We start from the raw sequence: 17,697 nt of genomic DNA, 5'->3' as shown, positions 1-17,697 counted from the left end.
TATGGAAATGAATAGTCAATGTTTCATCTGTACTGGAAAGGAAGAGTGAAGAATCCAGAATAAGAAGGCTCGGGGAGAGGGAAAGGAGGACAAACTAGAAGGTGACAAGTGAAGCCAGGTGGAGGGGTAGGTGGGTGGAGGAGAGGGGTTGAAGTGGAAAATATGGGAGGTGATAGGTGGGAAAGGTAAAGCTGAAGAATAAGGAATCTGTTAAGAGAAGGAGAGGGGACCATGAAAAAAGGGAAGGAGGAGGGGCATCAGGCAGGTTGGGAGAAGGGATGAGAGGGCAGCCAGAATGGGAAATGGAAGAAGAGGGATTGGAAAGGGGAATTAGCAGAAATTAGAGAAATCAACGTTCATGCCTTCAACTTGGAGGCTACCCAGACGGAACATGAAGCTCTGCTCCTCCAGTCTGAGAATGGGCTCATCATGTCAGTAGAGGAGGTCATGGACTGACATTCCAGAAAGGTTGGCCTCTGTGAAAACTTGCTTGTTGTGGATGGAGCAAAGATGGTCAACAAAGTGATTTCCCCAATCTATGTCGGGTCATGCCTCTGTAAAGGAGGCTGTATTTATGCATAATTATCAGCATGAACTTTTTGATATTTGGAGCGTGAGAAAAAATTAAGAACAATTCCTTTAAAGTGAGCAAAATATGGCAAGCCCACTTAATTGTTTAAAGAAAGAATAAACAAACACAGACTTAACTTGAGAAAACTGATCAGTTTTAGTATTCTCATATATTTGTTCATTTCTAACTGAATGCTTTTTGATTTACTTAGAATGGCATCAATATGATGATATCATATGTGCGCCTGCTGCAAAAAGTTGGAGTTGGCAGAATATATTCAGAAGTGATAAAAAGGATATAAAAGATGGAAAACAACTAGCAGGTGAAATCATGGTGAAGTCAATATTTGACGTCCTTACAACATGGAATAATACGAATCTGAAGGTTTTCCTAAAACAACTACGACAGTTCTTTGACGTTTATAAAAGACCTATGGTTTTTGAAAGAACGCCAGTTTTCTGGAAGTCCCTTTCCTTTGGAGAGAAACAAGTAAGTAAAGTGATCAACGATTGGAGTGACTTGTTCCACCATCAATTACCAACGATTTATGCATTTTTAATATGCAGACTTGCTTTGAGAAAAATCCATATATAAAATGCATATTATTAATATGGCAAATTAACCATTATTGAAAGAGAGAGCAGCTCTACATCTGCTTCTGTATTTCAGTTTCTAACATTCTGAAATTCATTGAAGGTCTACAGACTATACCATGCTGGGAATTTGTAGGAGTTCTTCCTCATTTTCTACCCAAACAGAATCATTTCCTTTTATTTTGATAGCAGAAACATAACAACAATAGCACTACTAGTATGAGTATTACTATTAGAATATAGATTTCTTATGGCTTAGGGTACCACTTGCTCTATTGAATCCATAGTGAATTAAAGTAGAAAACTTTTTTCATTCCTATTTCCCGGTCTTTCTTCATTGCCCTGTAAATTGTTCCCTCTCAGGTAATGTCCAATTTTCATTTAAAATACTAATTCTCTACCATTGGTAGGCAAGAAATTCCAGATCATAAGAAAGAAAGAAGTTTATTTTCACAACCCCATTATATCATTCTTGAATCGCCTGTTGTTGGAAGAGTTTCCTATTCTCTACTATTTCCAGATAATTATGATCTTGTATGCCTTATAAAATCTTCTCACAAACTACTGCTCCAGGGAGAATAATTCCAGCTTCTCCAATGTAACCTTGTAGCTAAAATCCCCTTATTACTGAAGCTATTCTGCTAAGTATTTTCTGCACCTCAGCTGGGTCCTTTATATCTTTCCTAAGGTTAAATAACTGAAATTGAACAGAGCACGTCACTTCTGGCTTAACCAGTGTTTTATATAGGTTTACCTTAAGTTCCCTACTTTTGTACTCTGCATCTTTGGTTATGGGTCCCAGAAAACACTTTGCTCCCTCAACATGCTCCACTGCTCTTTAAGGATATTGCTAAATACATCCCCATTGCAATTCCTGTGTACTCTTTAGAGCCATGGTATTCAGTTGATACTGTCTCCCATTTATTTTAGCAAAATATGTCTCTTCACCGTTCTCTGTCTACAGTCATCTGTCTACACATTCAGTCAGACTGCAGTTGACTTGTCTTTTTAGATGCTGAAAATCTAAAATCAAAAACAATGCTGGAAATGCTTAGCAAGCCAGGTATCATCTATGTGGGGATAAATGGATTAACATTTACGATTGATAACCTTTCATCAATCTGAGAAAATAAAGGTGAAGAGAATAAAGAGAGCATCTTTGATAGATTGTAGCCCAAATGATACTGAAAGACAATTAATGATGGCACTGTCTGACAGAGCACAAAGGTTTGTTGATCATTGCTGATTTGTCTGAGGGAAAAGCAGGTAGAAGTTGATATATAAAAGAGGAAAAAGAGGTTTAAAAAAGAAAACTATAATTCTTTTAGGCACAAGAAAGTCTGCAAATGCTGGAAATTCAAAGTAACACACACATGAAATACTGGAGGAACTCAGCAGGTCAGATAGCATCTATGGAAATGATTAAACTGTTGATGTTTTGAGCCAAGACCCTTCTTCAGGACTGGAAAAGAAGGGGGAAGACACCAGAATAAAAGGGCGGGGGTGGGGGAAAGGGGAATAACTAGAAGGTGATTGTTGAAGCCAGGTGGGTAGGAAAGATAAAAGACAGGGGAGGAAGGAACCTGATAGTAGTGGGAAAGTGGTCCATAGGAGAAAGGGAAAGAGGAGGAGACCCAGGGGGAGGTGATAGGCAGGTGAGAAAATTGAAGAGACCAGAGTGGGGAATAGAAGAAGAGGGGAGGGGGAGGGATTTTTTTTAACAGGAAGGAGAAATTGATATTCATGCCATCAGGTTGGAGGCTAGCCAGATGGAATATAAGGTGTTGCTCCTCCACCCTGAGGAATGATTCATGATCCTTTATCAGAACTGGCCAGGCAACAGGCAGCCTGACATTTCTCCATTCCACTCCAACTCTGATCTCTCTTACTTTGTCTCCTTAAGTTATTCCAACAAAGCCCAGTGTTAAGCTTGAAGGACAGGTTCTTGTCTTCCTATTCATCGTTATAGCCTTCTGAATTTAATGTTGAATTCACCAATTTCAGATACACAGTCTTTTACAACTGGCCAGTTAGGATGGAAATTCATCACTTGGAAAGTTTACTCTTATTTTGAACATTGGGTGGCACTGTAGCAAAGCAGTTGGCATAACGCTATTATATTGCCAGTGAACACTGATTGAGGTTCAGTTCCCACCACTCTCCCCATGACCACATTGGTTTCCTCTGGGTGTTATGACTTCTTCCAACATTCTAAAGGTTATATGGTTAGGGTTAGTAAGTTGTGGACATGCTATGTTGGCGTTGGAAGTGTGGTGACACTTGTGGACTGCCTAGCACAATCCTCGCTGATTTGAATTTGTGCAAAAATATGCATTTCACTATGTGTTTCAATGTAGATGTGACAAGCTGATCTTTCTTTTGATGTTGGTGAATTTCAGATTTCTAGGATCTGTAGTCTTTTGCATTTCTGAAGTTTTTAACTAATAATTCTTGGATTTTTTTTCCTCTCCTTTTCTCTGTTTTCACTGATTTCCTCTGACTGTGTCAGTCAATCATTCTTGGTCTCATTTTATGAGAAGCATTGCTTTTGTTTTCTGCAAAACGCTCCTCACCACCTCTGAAATTCAAAGCATGTTTGATTTCCAACTTTTCCCAGATTTCTGGATCACAAGTATAATGAACCCCTTTTTGGAAGAGGACACCATTATGCACAGTTACTCTGAGGAATGTGAAAACTGCTTCAGGTTTCAAGGCAGCTAAATATTTTATTTATTTATTTAGAGCTACACTGCAGAATAGGCCCTTCAAGCTGCGCCACCCAGCAGTCCCTGATTTAACCATAGTTTAACCATGGGACAGCTTACAATGTCCAAATAACTTACTAACCTATACATCTTTAAACTGTTGGAGGAAATCAGAGTACCCAGAGAAAACCCATGGCGAGGACATACATAGAGTACCAGGATTGAACTCCAAACTCCGACAATCTGAACTGTAATAAAAAAAAGTTCAAGGTTCATTTTATGGTCAAAGTATGCATGTACAAAACATCTCTGATATTTGTCCACTCCAGATAGCCATTAAATACATAAAAACAGGGGTCTTGATGAAAAGAAAACATCAACTCGCCCCGCATGAAAAAGAAAATAAACAAAACTCACAGACCCCTAAACTTCCCTTCCCCCCACAGCAAAAAACCAACCACAATAACAATCACTGATCCCCTCACTTGCAGAAAAGAACAGCCACAATAACAGTCCCCAACACCATCACTCATAGGAAACAGTGACAGTTGCACCAAACAAGTACAGTCCAGTAATCACACAAATCTCAGGATATGGGAAACATATTTTCGTCTGCATATGAGGAGAGCAGCTGCACGAACTCCATCCTTTCATAAAGAGTGTCCATTGACCCCAGGTCCAAATGCGCCGATCCTTCTGCTGATTGTCTCTATTGGGAGCCATCACTGACCCCCTCCGCATTCACCTCGATGCTTCAGTCTTCCTCGCTGCTTCGAGATGGAGTCATTCATTATCCTGTACCTCATCTCTGATATTTTCCACGAGTCAGCTTGTGTTCTCAGTCCTTTTCAGCACCCCCCCCCCCCCCCACTCCCATCTCTGATCTCCACGAGGCAAGTTTTTGGACACAGTGTAGCATTGGTTCCTTTGATTCAGTTCAAAACTGTAAGTTTCTGTAAGACAAATAAGACAAACAGAAAGTGTAGAAAAAGTGAAATAATTGGAGAGATTTGCTATCTGGAAGATGTCGCATAAGGACTCGTTCTTCGCTGATGCCATCTTCACTGGAAAAGCTTTCACAATAACTCTTCTTCTTGAGGTAGTGCTGAGGGTGATTGTTAGCTTTAACCTTTCAATCAATTAGAGAACTCAAAAGTCTGAAAAGCTATTCAAAGGCCAATCGTTCAGTGATATGACAATTGAACCAAAAGGATCGATGATTAAACTTGCTCTTTCAGGATTATATCACGCCATTTCTCTTCCTCTTTAGTAAATGATATTATGCAAGAGATAATCTGAGCACCAAAGTCTTGTATTTGCCTCTGGATCTCCAATTAGCATTGAGGATGTGGTTGAGAATATAGTTTTTTTTCTCCCCAACAGTACTTTATTGTTACAACTCAAGGACCAGTGTGCCATCGCTACATTTACCTACAGCATGTAATAAGGGATATTGTTTTGTAGTCGAGTGGCAATTATATAATTAGCATTCAGGAAACTTGGAAGAGCTACTACACCGTAATAGCACGTAGGGTACACTAGTGTCTCTGGCAGTGATTTGACATGTAACAGTAATATTTGGAGGAAATAATGAACAGAGTGGGCACTTGACTCCTGTGTATTACGGTCACGGTTATCTACCAGATGATACAAGGCTGAGCTTGGTGAGGTGGGTTTAGATAATGTGGAAGAGTTGGTGGAATATATGGTGAAGAGTTTACAAATGAATATCTGTTAGAGCTTGAGCAACAGAAGTCATAGGAGAAGTAAGAAGTGACCAACGTAGCGCTTTCATCAACACAGCTGATCACAGTGGTTTTCTGAGACATTCTGCCACTGAGGGAAAAAATAATATCCATTTTCAAACACAACATTCCTGACATGACTTACAGCATTAAATTTGTCTGTGTGATGAAAAATGCCATGCATTTATATGCGAGTTTTTTCAGATGAAAGAGAACTATCCTGAACCCAGTGACACCTTTTAAGCCTTGTTCAATGGCCATCCAGTAACAATCGTGGGCAGAATCTTCAAGGGTTCAAACTCAGTCAATCTCTGCACCACCATCTGCTCACCAGTGACAACTTTTTTTCTCACCTTGTCTGCCAACACCTCAGCACGCAAAATCATAAAGTAGAAACAAGGAAAGATCACCTGGCCACGATTAAATAAGACTGTGACCAATTCAAATACAAACTTGAATCCAATTTCCCACCTGCAGATGGTACCCTTTCACCCTCCTCCCCCACTTGCTTATTAATAATTTGCCTCAAAGGTTTCCTGCTTAGGGTGGGAATCCTATCAGATTCCTTCCTCTCCAGCCCTTTATTTTTCCTACCTACCTGGTTTCACTGATCACCTTTCAGCTATCCCCCTTCCCCTCCCACCGCTTTTTATTGTGGCATCTTCCCCCTTCCTTTCCAGTCCCAAAAAAGGGTCTTTGTCTAAAATGCCTGCTGAGTTTCTTCAGCTTTTGGTGTGTGTTGCTTTGGATGCACACTCTTTGCCTTCTGCCAATCAGCCAGTGGTTTATCCACATTAGTATCTTTTCTGTAATTCTATGGGCTCTTAACTTGTTCAGCAGCCTCATGTGTGGCACCTTGTCAAAGGCCCTCTGAAAAGCCAAGTATACAACATCCACCAATTCTCCTTTGTCTATCCTGCTTGTTATTTATTCAATAGATTTGTCAGGCAAGATTTACCTATAATGAAGCATGCTGACTTTGGTCTATTTCAAGAGGCTCTTGGATAGGCACATGAAAGTGTAGAAAATGGAAGGATATGGACATTGTATAGACGCTAATGATTTGTTTGATTGGCCATTTGATTATTAATGTAGGTAGTTCGGTGCAGCATTTTGGGCCAATGGGTTTGTTCCTGTGCTGTATTATTCTGTGTTCAATATCCAGTCAGTTCCTGCCCTTAAAAAAAAAGCCATGCACAAGACTCTGAAGTTTGGTATGCCAACTTCCTGAATATTTTGATTCAGGAAACTCTGTTTTCTTAATGCTTCAGAGTGCTACCAATTCATCCTCTTGTAATGGAGCTTATTATGGAACATAAAACCTAGTATTTGCAAACATTCCTGATTGAGTCACAAATGCTGTGATGAATTGGATTCCATTGTTGCCATCTCCCATCCCAACCCATACACCTTCACAGCAGATTGATGTTAAGAATCTGGGAGTGAGCTAAACCTCATAATAAAACACCATTTGTGAAATACCACGATTTCACTCTTCCAAACTTTAAGGAAAGAGTTAAATTTGCCAGAATTCATATTTGTTTCCTCCTTAGAATGTATAAAAGTGTGTAACACAAAATAGTGGTGTAAGTCAAAATTGTGTCAGCTTGGTATTTGGGAATGTTTTGAGAAAGTGAGTGTACCAGTGCACAGGCTTGAGGGTAGATAAAGATGAAAATCATGCTCTCCTATGAAAAGAGAATGATGTGGAAATGCAGGTATAGCTTGGTACTGTGACTGAATGGAAAAATACAAAAGGAGGAGAGATGTTTTTAAAGGTATAAAAGGGCTGTGTCTTTGTTCAGGAATGATCTTGTTGGAGTTGTCACTAGTCCCGAGGCAGATTTACAGAGAGAGGGGGAACAGTAGAAATTATTCTGTAGTTTATTGAAGTGGCTAATATGTAGTTTTCATATAAAGTAATAATGTCTTTGTAACATTCAACACGTGTATAATCAGAAAAAAAGCAAGGAATGAATTTTAAAATATTTTCATTGCAAAACCCTAAACCTTTGAGAGACTGATCAAAGCATTCTCACCTTGCTGCGGCTAAGTTCCAAGACATTTCCAATTATTAACATTGCCAGGAACATGCCCTTGTGTGATCAAATGCACAACTATGTCAAATACAGGTAAAGGTTTTCACTCCTAGTATTGTCAAATAAAATATCCACCTGCTGGCTAGATCATCTCTCCTGTTATCTTATGGTATGTTCTTTAGAAATAGTGAAGAATAAATATCATGTACATTGTAAAGGGATTTACTCTATTCGTTTAGAATAAAATGGTACATTTATTTTGCAATGCTCTTTTTAAAAAAACAACAGTATCAATAAAAATTCCAGAAAATGTTTAACATTGGATTTGGAGTCGCTGCAAATCTATGCAGTTCACCTGTCCCTTGCATGATATAAACACAACACCGTGAGTAATCTCTTTACACCATCATTTCAAAGAATATTCTTGCAAGGAAATATTAAACACACACTTATTAGAATTTGGATAAACTTGGATTCCATAGAAAAACACACAAGGTATCTGGATTGAATGCAGAAGTTTAATTAGAGGCACTATTTCATGGAAAACAGTTTCCAATAAGATCATGGCCAAATTCAAATCAATGTTAAATACTTTCTCTACATATTGACTAGAACTTCATTTGACAATAGTTTCAGATAATTATTTTTATTGTCTAGGTTAAGGATATTCTAAAAACAGCTTTGACAACAATGGCTAAGGATCTTCATAATCAAGTTTCTGAAACGGAGTCAAATTCTGTGCAAAGACGCCTGAGAACTGGCTTACTAATATTGTGCATCTCTTGCATGTATGATCTTGAATGGTCAAATTCTGCATTGGCTACATTTTGTGACTTTTTCAGTGTTCACCATTTACCAGCAAATGAAATCATAAAGGAATTCAAGACTCTTAAAGAAAGCTTCTATTTCAGGGAAAGGTAAGGACTGTATAAATTGTTCAAAAACATTTAAATATATATCTAGCCATTCTACATGTGTAGTCTTAAAGTTGGTTCTCTTATTTAATTATAACTTAAATAATTGAAATTTTGCAAGGTAAAGAGTAGCAAGGTGTAGATAAGGAAAGGGGAAGTATAAATATAAATGTAGTCTAGTGAGAAACATAAAAGCGGAACTAAAATGTTTATAATGATTAGAAGAATTAAAATAATTGAGGAAATTATCCATTTCCTTTACAGACCAATAGGAAATATTGAAGGTTTGGGAAATGACAGAGATCTCACATCCATTTTTACAGAAAAAGAGAAATTGTTGTGGAAATAATGAGTACTGTCCTAAAGTAAATGAGAACTTGTAGATGAATTTAAAGTAGAATCTGGCCACGCAGTCCTAAGTGTGCAAGGAGTCGAGTAGGGTGCTGAGAGGATGCAGCCTTGTGGAGCACCAGTGTTTGGAGTAATCATGGCAGAGCTGTTGCTGCCTACCCTTACTGATTTTTTTTAATTTATAGGATTGTGGAGCAGCTATTGACTACAATGCATAGATGTATTGACAACAAAATAATAAAATGGGTGCTGTTGATTCCTGTTTTCCATTTATTCTGTTTTCCATCTCTTGGAATGAGCCCAGATTTTCTGGACAATAGGCAGTCAGAAGACAACTGGGCTGGACTTAATGGGCTTCCAGTTATTAATTTTAGAGAAAAAATTAAAGATGATACCCAAAGGTAAGTAGTTTTTGAGTTACCTGTATGGCAATAGATGCATCAGATGTTATACAGTACAGTGGATTCTGGATAATTGGAGCAGCCACTTAAAGAGCGAAAACAAACTGAGAAAATTGTCGGGATTCCCTTCATTTATTTGGGGCTCTCTGCTGCTTGATTGGGGCAGGAGACTTGTCAAACAAGTTCTAACTAGCATCAGTCACTCACACTTGTGTGGCTGTCAGAGGCTATAGTGTGCTTAGAGCGAGCAATTTTTAACTAAGTGTCAGTTGTGTGTTTTTGTTTTTAAAAAGATGATTTTTTTGACACTGCTGGCTGGTGAGGAATAAGCAGTAGGACAAGTCGAAACTGTTGTTCACTGCAGTTTCAAGCATTCGGACTTACTGATGCCAGAAATGGCCAGGAGTGAAAATGAAACAATTTCACTACAACAAATTAGGAACCATGAGGAATTTTACAGTCATCTTGAATGTTACAATGAAAATTAAGATTTGGAGGATGCAACTCTCAATAGCATTGTGTCATAAGAATCCCCCTTGTAACAATGATCAACGAAGCACAGAGAGATCTGTATTTACCGACAAGTATCTTTATTGTCTAAACTAACAAGTATGTGAATTAATACACTAAATACTGCTAAGTTTCCCTGACTCTCCTGAATAGTCAAAGAATAGCAAAGGTATTACCCGGGCAAAGGAATCTACGCAGGCCGGGTGTTCTTTGCAGTCTGGATTCACTTACCACGTGTTCAGCGTGGGGTTGCTCATGCTGGTAACTGCGATGGTTATCCTTCGAAGTTACCACTGTCAGCACACACAAAGCATCCACTTTTATATCCATTCTTATCAATTCAAATATTGCATTCCTGTGTCATTGGCTACAGGTCATGTGTCTGACCTTTAACACCTTGTTATTGGCTCTGCTGCAAGCTAGCATCCATTTATTGCCCTCTTCCCAGCAAGTGACAGTTGATAATTTATGGCACTTTGTTCTCAATCAGCATCACTCCAGGCAGGCACCAACCTGAACATTCACAAACCTGCATGTTATATCCAGCCAAAGAACATCTCACAAATAACGTCTTATTTGGAAATGATCTCCAGTCCATCAAATTACCCGGAGCACTATTGTGTCTTATTTAAAACATTGATCAAGCCAAGTACTTCAAACTCACAAAATGGAGAACAGAGTGCCTTCACAAAATGGCAGCCTCTATCCCCACTCACGCTGCAAGAACAAAGACAATTTGTCTGCTTCCACTGTCCTCAATTCATTTGAATTCACTAATTCATAGACTGTTGTTCTTTCTGGCCAGCAGTTGTATGAAGACAGTTCTTTATCTGCATGAGGTAACTGCACTGATTTTGTTCATTGTTTACATCTGATGAATTCCTCCAGCGATAACTATCAGGAATTAATAGTTTTATAGTATTGTAGTAGTATTAGTTGTTCTAATTTGTTCTGTATTTCACTTAAGTACATAATTTGTTACTTAGTTTGTCCCTTTTTTAAATACCACCTTTAACTATTTATAATTTTGGCTAATTGGGCCAGCCAATTCATTGGGCCAAAATGTACTGTTTACAATGTGTCCCAGTTAACTGGAATGCACTGTATATTTGTCATATTTACTACTAAATAGTGCTTTGTTGTGACAATAATATCCATAATTTAAAAATGTGTGATATAAAAAAACAATAAGAATTCTTCTCTGATGTTTTATTTAATTGTAGGATTATTTCTTCGTGTGTACATGCGTGTTTTCAAGGTGCTTTGTACAAGGAATGTTGTATTCAACCTCTAAATCATTTTCTTCAGGGAGTTTCTGGAACTCATGTACAAAAATAAGCATTTGATGTCAGTAGATAGATTTTTAGCTCGTTCTTGGTTCAGCTTATTACCATGGAAAGCTTTGCCACATTACTTGAAGATCACTTCTGATTTGCTTGATGTTCTGCAAGGAATCGTTCACAGATTGAAAGATAGCTGGATTCCACATGAAAAGGTCTGTGTTTGTGGAATATTATTGCTTACTATTCAGAGCAAGCCAATGAAAGTGAATTGAAATTCCAAACCTCCACATGAAGTGAGAATGTATTGGACATTATGAACTCCCTTTGAGCTGTAACTCATTTATTTTTAAATTGGGTCTTGATCAACTGCTTTTAGTTCTAAGACAATGTATACAATTTGTATAATTGATCATTTATAAGCTTTTACATTCTTTGCGGGTAAACTTGTCTCAAGTTGTTTTCTCTAGAACTTAGGCAACGTTTCATTTGGCTCATTATTCTGGTTCTTAATTTATGCTGGTTCAGAATTAGGGTCAGTTCATCAGTATAAAAATACACTGGTTTCTGACCAAGCTTGATTTTCCATTTACTAACATTGTGGGCTTCATGGGTACAAATTGCTTTCTGTTTTTGTCTGCTTGTGAACAGTGATTCTTATTCAAAACTTAGTCACTGTAGGCAATGTTGACTATTTGCTAAGCAAGACTTTGCCTTGGACCTCATTAATCAGTTATCTGAAGAAAATTGTGCCAAAGTACCCCCTCCATGTTAGAATGGTGTGAGCTGGCAGATCTTGGCAAATTTGAGCAACCCCAAGCTCAGTTGAAGATCCAGATTAACATGACTTGTTTCTAAAGCATTTCTGAAATACTTGATTTTTTTTAATCAATCGAAACAAAACACTTCTCTAAATCAAAATACTACATGTCTTATCTAAAAATGAACGATTCACTGTGCAAAATAACAAAGAAACTCAGCTTTGCTTTAATGGAAGTACTATCAGTACACAGGAATTAGTTTTCTGTTCAAGTAATGTACACAGTTACGGACTACTTCAATGTTTTCAATTAACTTACACTGTCATTTGTTTCTTTTGACTGAATCCTACAAACTCAAAATTCTAAATCTTAAATGAGGCTGAGACATAAAATGAGATAAACTAAGCTGCCTTTCTTCCCACTCTGTCTGCCTTTTACCCCATCTATCACCTGCCAGCACTTGCTCTACCACCTCCTTCTACCTATTTATGTTAGCCATTGTCCTCTTTCTTTCCAGTCCATATGAAGAATCTCAACCCAAAGTGTCGACGGTCCATTTCCCTTAACAGATGCTGCCTGACCCACTGAGTCCCTTAAGCACTTTGTGTGTTTGTCCAAAATCTTCATCTTTTTATTCCTAATAGCACTTCTATCTTGTGCACTTACTGTCTTTCTGGGTTACCATCATGTATCATTTGTTTACCTTTTACCTTGACATCAGTTTATTTCTGTATCTGTAACTAGCTCTTCTATTGGCTTTTTCCCTGAAGATCAGTTCTTAGTGCCAAGGAATTTATCTTTATGCACAGATACTTATTCTTTGTGATCAGTATTTATCCTAAATTAAATTAACTGCAAATATGCCATGTCAACAAATGGTACAATAGCATGCATCTCTCCTTCTCATGGACTTGCACATGTTAATTTAAATTTTTGTTTCTTTTATCATCTTTGTGACTTTGTTAAAGTAGTCATTCCAATATATTTGATCAAAGCTTGCCATCATCACTTGCAGTTACATTCAGACTAGTTCTTAACAAGAACAAATTAATGAGAAAGATGTATGTTAATTCCTGCAACTCTTCCTGTATTCAAAGTAAAAGCATTGAGCTATAGCAAACTCTAAACTTTACAGACTATTATCTGTAGATATGATCATTTCAATTTAAACAACAATTGCTGGATATATTCTGCAGTTTGGACAAAATTTGTGGGGAGAGAATCAGTTAATGATTTGTATTTATGGAAACAAATCAAATAAATGAGATTTTGATGAGCGGAAGCACTCTGAACATTCTATAAATGTTGCTTTTCTGGTAAATATTTTCAGATTTTGTTTTACTTTATAAATGATTGTACCTTTGTACTTTATTTTAAAGGGTATTTTTATAAAAAGTACTTTTGGATGTTGTAATCATTCTTTTTTCTTTCTATTTGCATGTTGCTGGATTCCTATAGTCATTGGATTGTGTTTTGAAACTTGCAGAAGAAAATGTGTATAGTGAACAGAACAGGTACACAAATTCTCTTCTTTAAACCTAAGTTATGGCTATATGTTTATAGAAATTTAAGTGTTTAATTTTAGTAGACGATTAGCCATGAGGCACAGATTCTAATTGGGAACCTAGAGTGGTTAATTGAATTTCTTGTATTTATCTTGATGCCCAGCATAACCAACTTCACTCAGAAAATAATAAACAGATTGTTCTTAATTTCAATATATAGATTTCTGTGCATTTTGGAGTTATCAAAGATAAAATTGGTCACCAGTTGATTTTGTGACTATTTAAAAAAGCAAGATTCCATTCACTAACAGTAAAAATATAATTGATTAATTGCATGTACTTTTCTGGGATTCTGATATGTATAAATAATCATTAGAAATTTTCCAAGTGATGAAGCTTTCTAATATGATTATAGCAATAATTGCATATGTATTTAATCGTGAGCAGAAATTTTAATGTATTTCCACATCTAGGGAAATGCGTGACGGATATTTAAATGGATGTATAAAAGCCAGCTTGAAAATCCATGAAACCATATGTAAATCTCTGAAAAAAGTGACCTCTACAGAAACCATTGCCACGTCAGTTTTGCTGATGAGCAAACTAGCCGAATTAAAAAAATATTCATTAAAGGTATCAATATAAACAAATCATTGTTTGCCTCTATATTAACCTGATTTAAACGTATTGAATTTTAATGGATATTTTCTGGAGCTAGAATTGTTTTCTTAAATATTGTGTGAAATGTTGGTGTATTTTATGTAAAACTTGAAGATTTTAATCTTATTTTAAATTTGTATAGATTGGAGAGCAAACCTTTTTTAGAATAATGAAGTGGGATTAGGTAAAATAAATAATAATTACATTTCATTGCACATTTAATATAATAGTGCTTTAAGTAACCAGTAGACAAAGAAAATGAAGTTTTTTTAAAAATTTAGGTTGCAAGTGAGAAATCTCAAACCAAGGAAGGTCAAGAAATGCTAAGCACTGACATGTTATTAAAACTGACTTTGAGAACTACAAGAGAATGGCTGAAGACTGTCCTCACTTCAAATTTACTAAAAGGCCGAGATATTTCTCTCAATCAGGATGAATTTCAAGTAAGGGAATTTTGTAATAAACTACATAGGTTTAACGGTAAGAATTTAGCCTAATGGGACTGAATGACATTTATTAACTGGTGTTTTGAATTTGATGTTCAAAGTGTCATTGAGTCATGCAGCAGCTGGAAACAGGCCATTTGGCCCACCATGTTGTGCCAGTCAGTCACCATCCTTCATATTAATCCTGCCTTCCAGCACTTGGCTTGTTGCCTTTTTGTGTATAAACAATTTAAGTGCTCATCGTCAACTCTAATTTACCACTCTCCTAGGTTGTACATTTCATGTACTGTCAACTCCTAAGTGAAAAAGGCACTCCTCAGATCCCTTCTAAGTCTCTTATAGCCCTCACCCTTAACCTAAGCCTTGTAGTTTTATTCACCTCTGATAAGGGGAAAGGTTTTATGCAGACTACAATTTATGCAGACTATAATTTTATATATTATATCCCTTTTTTATCTCTTCTGTTCCAAGGAAAAGCCTCTTAGTCTCCCCAGTCTCCCCTCATAACTGAAAACACTCTTTCTCATTTCTAGTGAATCTCCTCTGCCATCTCTCCAACATTCCTCACATCTTTCCTGTGGTGTGGTGTTCAAAACTGTATTTGAACTGTGCCATCATATCCAAGTTCACGAAATCTCAGATCATTTATCTTCCAAATATATCAGTGTTCCTGCATTCAAAACAATATTGGAACTTAAATCTTGTCAATACTCCATATGTGAAGAGGATGAGTTTTTAATATGCTAGATATTCATGGCCTCATCGATGTTCCTTTTTGTAGTAGTTGGCTGATTGTCTAATTTGACATTAATTTTGGGCAGTAAGATAGATGCTCAGAATTTTTGAACTTCACAGGAAAGCTTAGTTGCCACCAAGGCCTTTGTTAGTTTGAAGCACTGGTGCTCAGCATGCAGCTGCCAACAAAATCTTTCTTTCTGACCCATGAGATCAGTGTGTCCATTGGCAATGTGGACTAGCTGGATGGAAGGTCCTATCATTGGCTCAGCTTCTTTCTATGCGAGTAACACAGTTTTAACACTGCAGCTATGTAAAATGTAACTTTATTCATTGAAATTGGCCATGCTTCAGAACTTAAATACGCAGCTCATCTATTAATTAAATAATACTGCTGATGACAGCTTGTAGTCTTTGATGATAAGTGCAATATGAACTTACATCATTACAGCCAAATAATCAAAGCAAGGTCAACATGATGTGTATGCTTTCATCCTCAAGTAATTACCTGAAGTCAATTGAACTGGATTAATAGCAATAAACTACAGTTTATCTCACAGTTTGTCTCACTTATTTGCATTGGATAGGTTCCCAACCCATATATCAATCATCTTTGTACTCACCTGCACATTTCGCTTGGCATTATTATTGAAAGTTGATAATATTGATATGAAAGAGTTGTCTATTTTTTAAAGGTTAATTTGCAGGTTGATTCTGTGGTGAGGAAGGCAAATATGAAAACAACGATGTAATGTTGAGACTTTAGAAAGCATGGTGAGGCCTTACTTCGAGTATTGTGAGCAGTTTTGTTCCCTCATCTTGGAAAGGATGTGCTGAAACTGGAGAGGATTCAAAGGAGGTTCATGAAAATGATTCCAGGATTGAGTGGTTTGTCATATGAAGAGTGTTCGATGGCTTTGAGCCTGTATTCATTAAAATTCAGAAGAATGAGGGGTGTCCTCATTAAAACCTATTGAATGGTTAAAGGCATTGAAAGTGGATGTGGAGAGGATGTTTCCTATAGTAGGAGGCCAGAGAACATAGCCTCAGAGTAGAGGGGTGTCATTTTAGAACAGGGATGAGGAGGGAATTCAAAAGCCAGAGAGTGGCGAATCTATGGAATTCATTGAGACAGGTAGCTGTGGAGACCAAGTCTTTATGTCTATTTAAGGCAGAGGTTGATAGAGTCTTGATGGATCAGGGCATGAAGAGATATGGGGAGAAAGCAGTAGATTGGGGCTGAGAGAAAATTGGATAAGTCTCAGTGAGCCAAATGGTCTAGTTCTGCTCCTATGCTCTTAAATATTAATTTCATGCAATCAAGCTTCCCCAGTATCATCTTCCTTCTCCATTGACCCATAACATGCTGTCTTCTATTCAGTCTCGAGCCAAGATGCCCAAACAATATCATTCCTATCACAAAAGCAGCAGTTTTCTTCCTCTGTAATACTTTCTGGCATATTAAACATGAGTTTTTTTAAAAAAAAGATTATATGGGTCGGCACAACATGGAGGGCTGAAGGGCCTGTATTGTGCTGTAATGTTCTATGGTTCTATCTGCTACTATCTCCATCCATATTCTGTCATTAGTGCCTTTGTCATTCCAGTGTCTTAGTGGTGCTGTCCTATTCAGGCACAGATCTAATCTCTGAAAATTGCAGCTTATCCAACACTTTTCTGTCTGCAACCTTGCTCATATTAACACTGATCTCCTGAGAACTATTGGCTCATGACCCTTATTTGCTTCAAATTTGCTATTCCCATCATAATTATCCTACCTTTGTAGCCTTTATTCTCTATTTCTAGAGTTGTTTCACTCCTGTCCATTGTTTTATACTAACCTTTAATATTCCTTTGGCACACCATTGTTACACAGCTGCTTATGGTCCAATCTTCAAATTCCTTCCCAAAACCACACCAAATCCCCTCAAAACACACTTCTTGAGTCAAGCTTTGAGTTGTTCCTTTACAATAATCCCACTTTCAGCACTGTTTTTGCCCTCTATTTTGTGAAATACATTGGGACATTTCACAATATAAATATTAGCTGCTGTTATCAGATAATAGTTCTTAATTATGCAACCTGATGCCATTTGATTGCTTTTAACAGTATGGAAATAAAATTATATGTTTCTAATCTTCCACTTAAAAAGGTATGGGCCACCCTTATAACCTTAAACCTTGGAAATGATGAATGGGCTTCTTTTTGGAGTGAAGGACTCTTGAGTGATCTAGAAGGACGGATAAAGAAGGTAGTGTATGATGTCAAATGCTTGAATGTCATGAATATAATCTATTAAAACTGCACTATTTATCAGCTTCACTCCACCTTTGCTAAACACCGGGTAACATTTAATTTCTCTCATTAAACCTATTGTCTGGCCCTGGTGCATTCATGGCAAGAGAACGTATTCAGCCTATTCACCTAAAGCAGTAAGGAAAAGATGGTGTCATTTGTATATTTCATGTGCACTTCCCCAC

General features: G+C 37.2%; 1 protein-coding gene across 1 annotated transcript in view; it reads left to right on the top strand.

The window, feature by feature from the left end:
* rnf213a (ring finger protein 213a) overlaps positions 1 to 17,697 on the top strand; it is a 218,203-nt gene that overhangs the window by 37,970 nt on the left and 162,536 nt on the right. Inside the window, exons 7-14 of the mRNA XM_059948403.1 lie at positions 783 to 1,060; positions 8,311 to 8,570; positions 9,104 to 9,319; positions 11,138 to 11,324; positions 13,329 to 13,384; positions 13,849 to 14,008; positions 14,317 to 14,478; positions 17,370 to 17,468. Coding sequence (XP_059804386.1) covers positions 783 to 1,060; positions 8,311 to 8,570; positions 9,104 to 9,319; positions 11,138 to 11,324; positions 13,329 to 13,384; positions 13,849 to 14,008; positions 14,317 to 14,478; positions 17,370 to 17,468 — 1,418 coding nt within the window. The remainder of the gene's footprint in view (positions 1 to 782; positions 1,061 to 8,310; positions 8,571 to 9,103; positions 9,320 to 11,137; positions 11,325 to 13,328; positions 13,385 to 13,848; positions 14,009 to 14,316; positions 14,479 to 17,369; positions 17,469 to 17,697) is intronic.

Source organism: Hypanus sabinus, chromosome 23 (assembly GCF_030144855.1).
Source record: "Hypanus sabinus isolate sHypSab1 chromosome 23, sHypSab1.hap1, whole genome shotgun sequence".
In the NCBI taxonomy this organism is placed as follows: Eukaryota; Metazoa; Chordata; class Chondrichthyes; order Myliobatiformes; family Dasyatidae; genus Hypanus; species Hypanus sabinus.
Note: the sequence above shows the minus strand (reverse complement) of the source record. Positions and strands in the feature narration are given on the sequence as shown.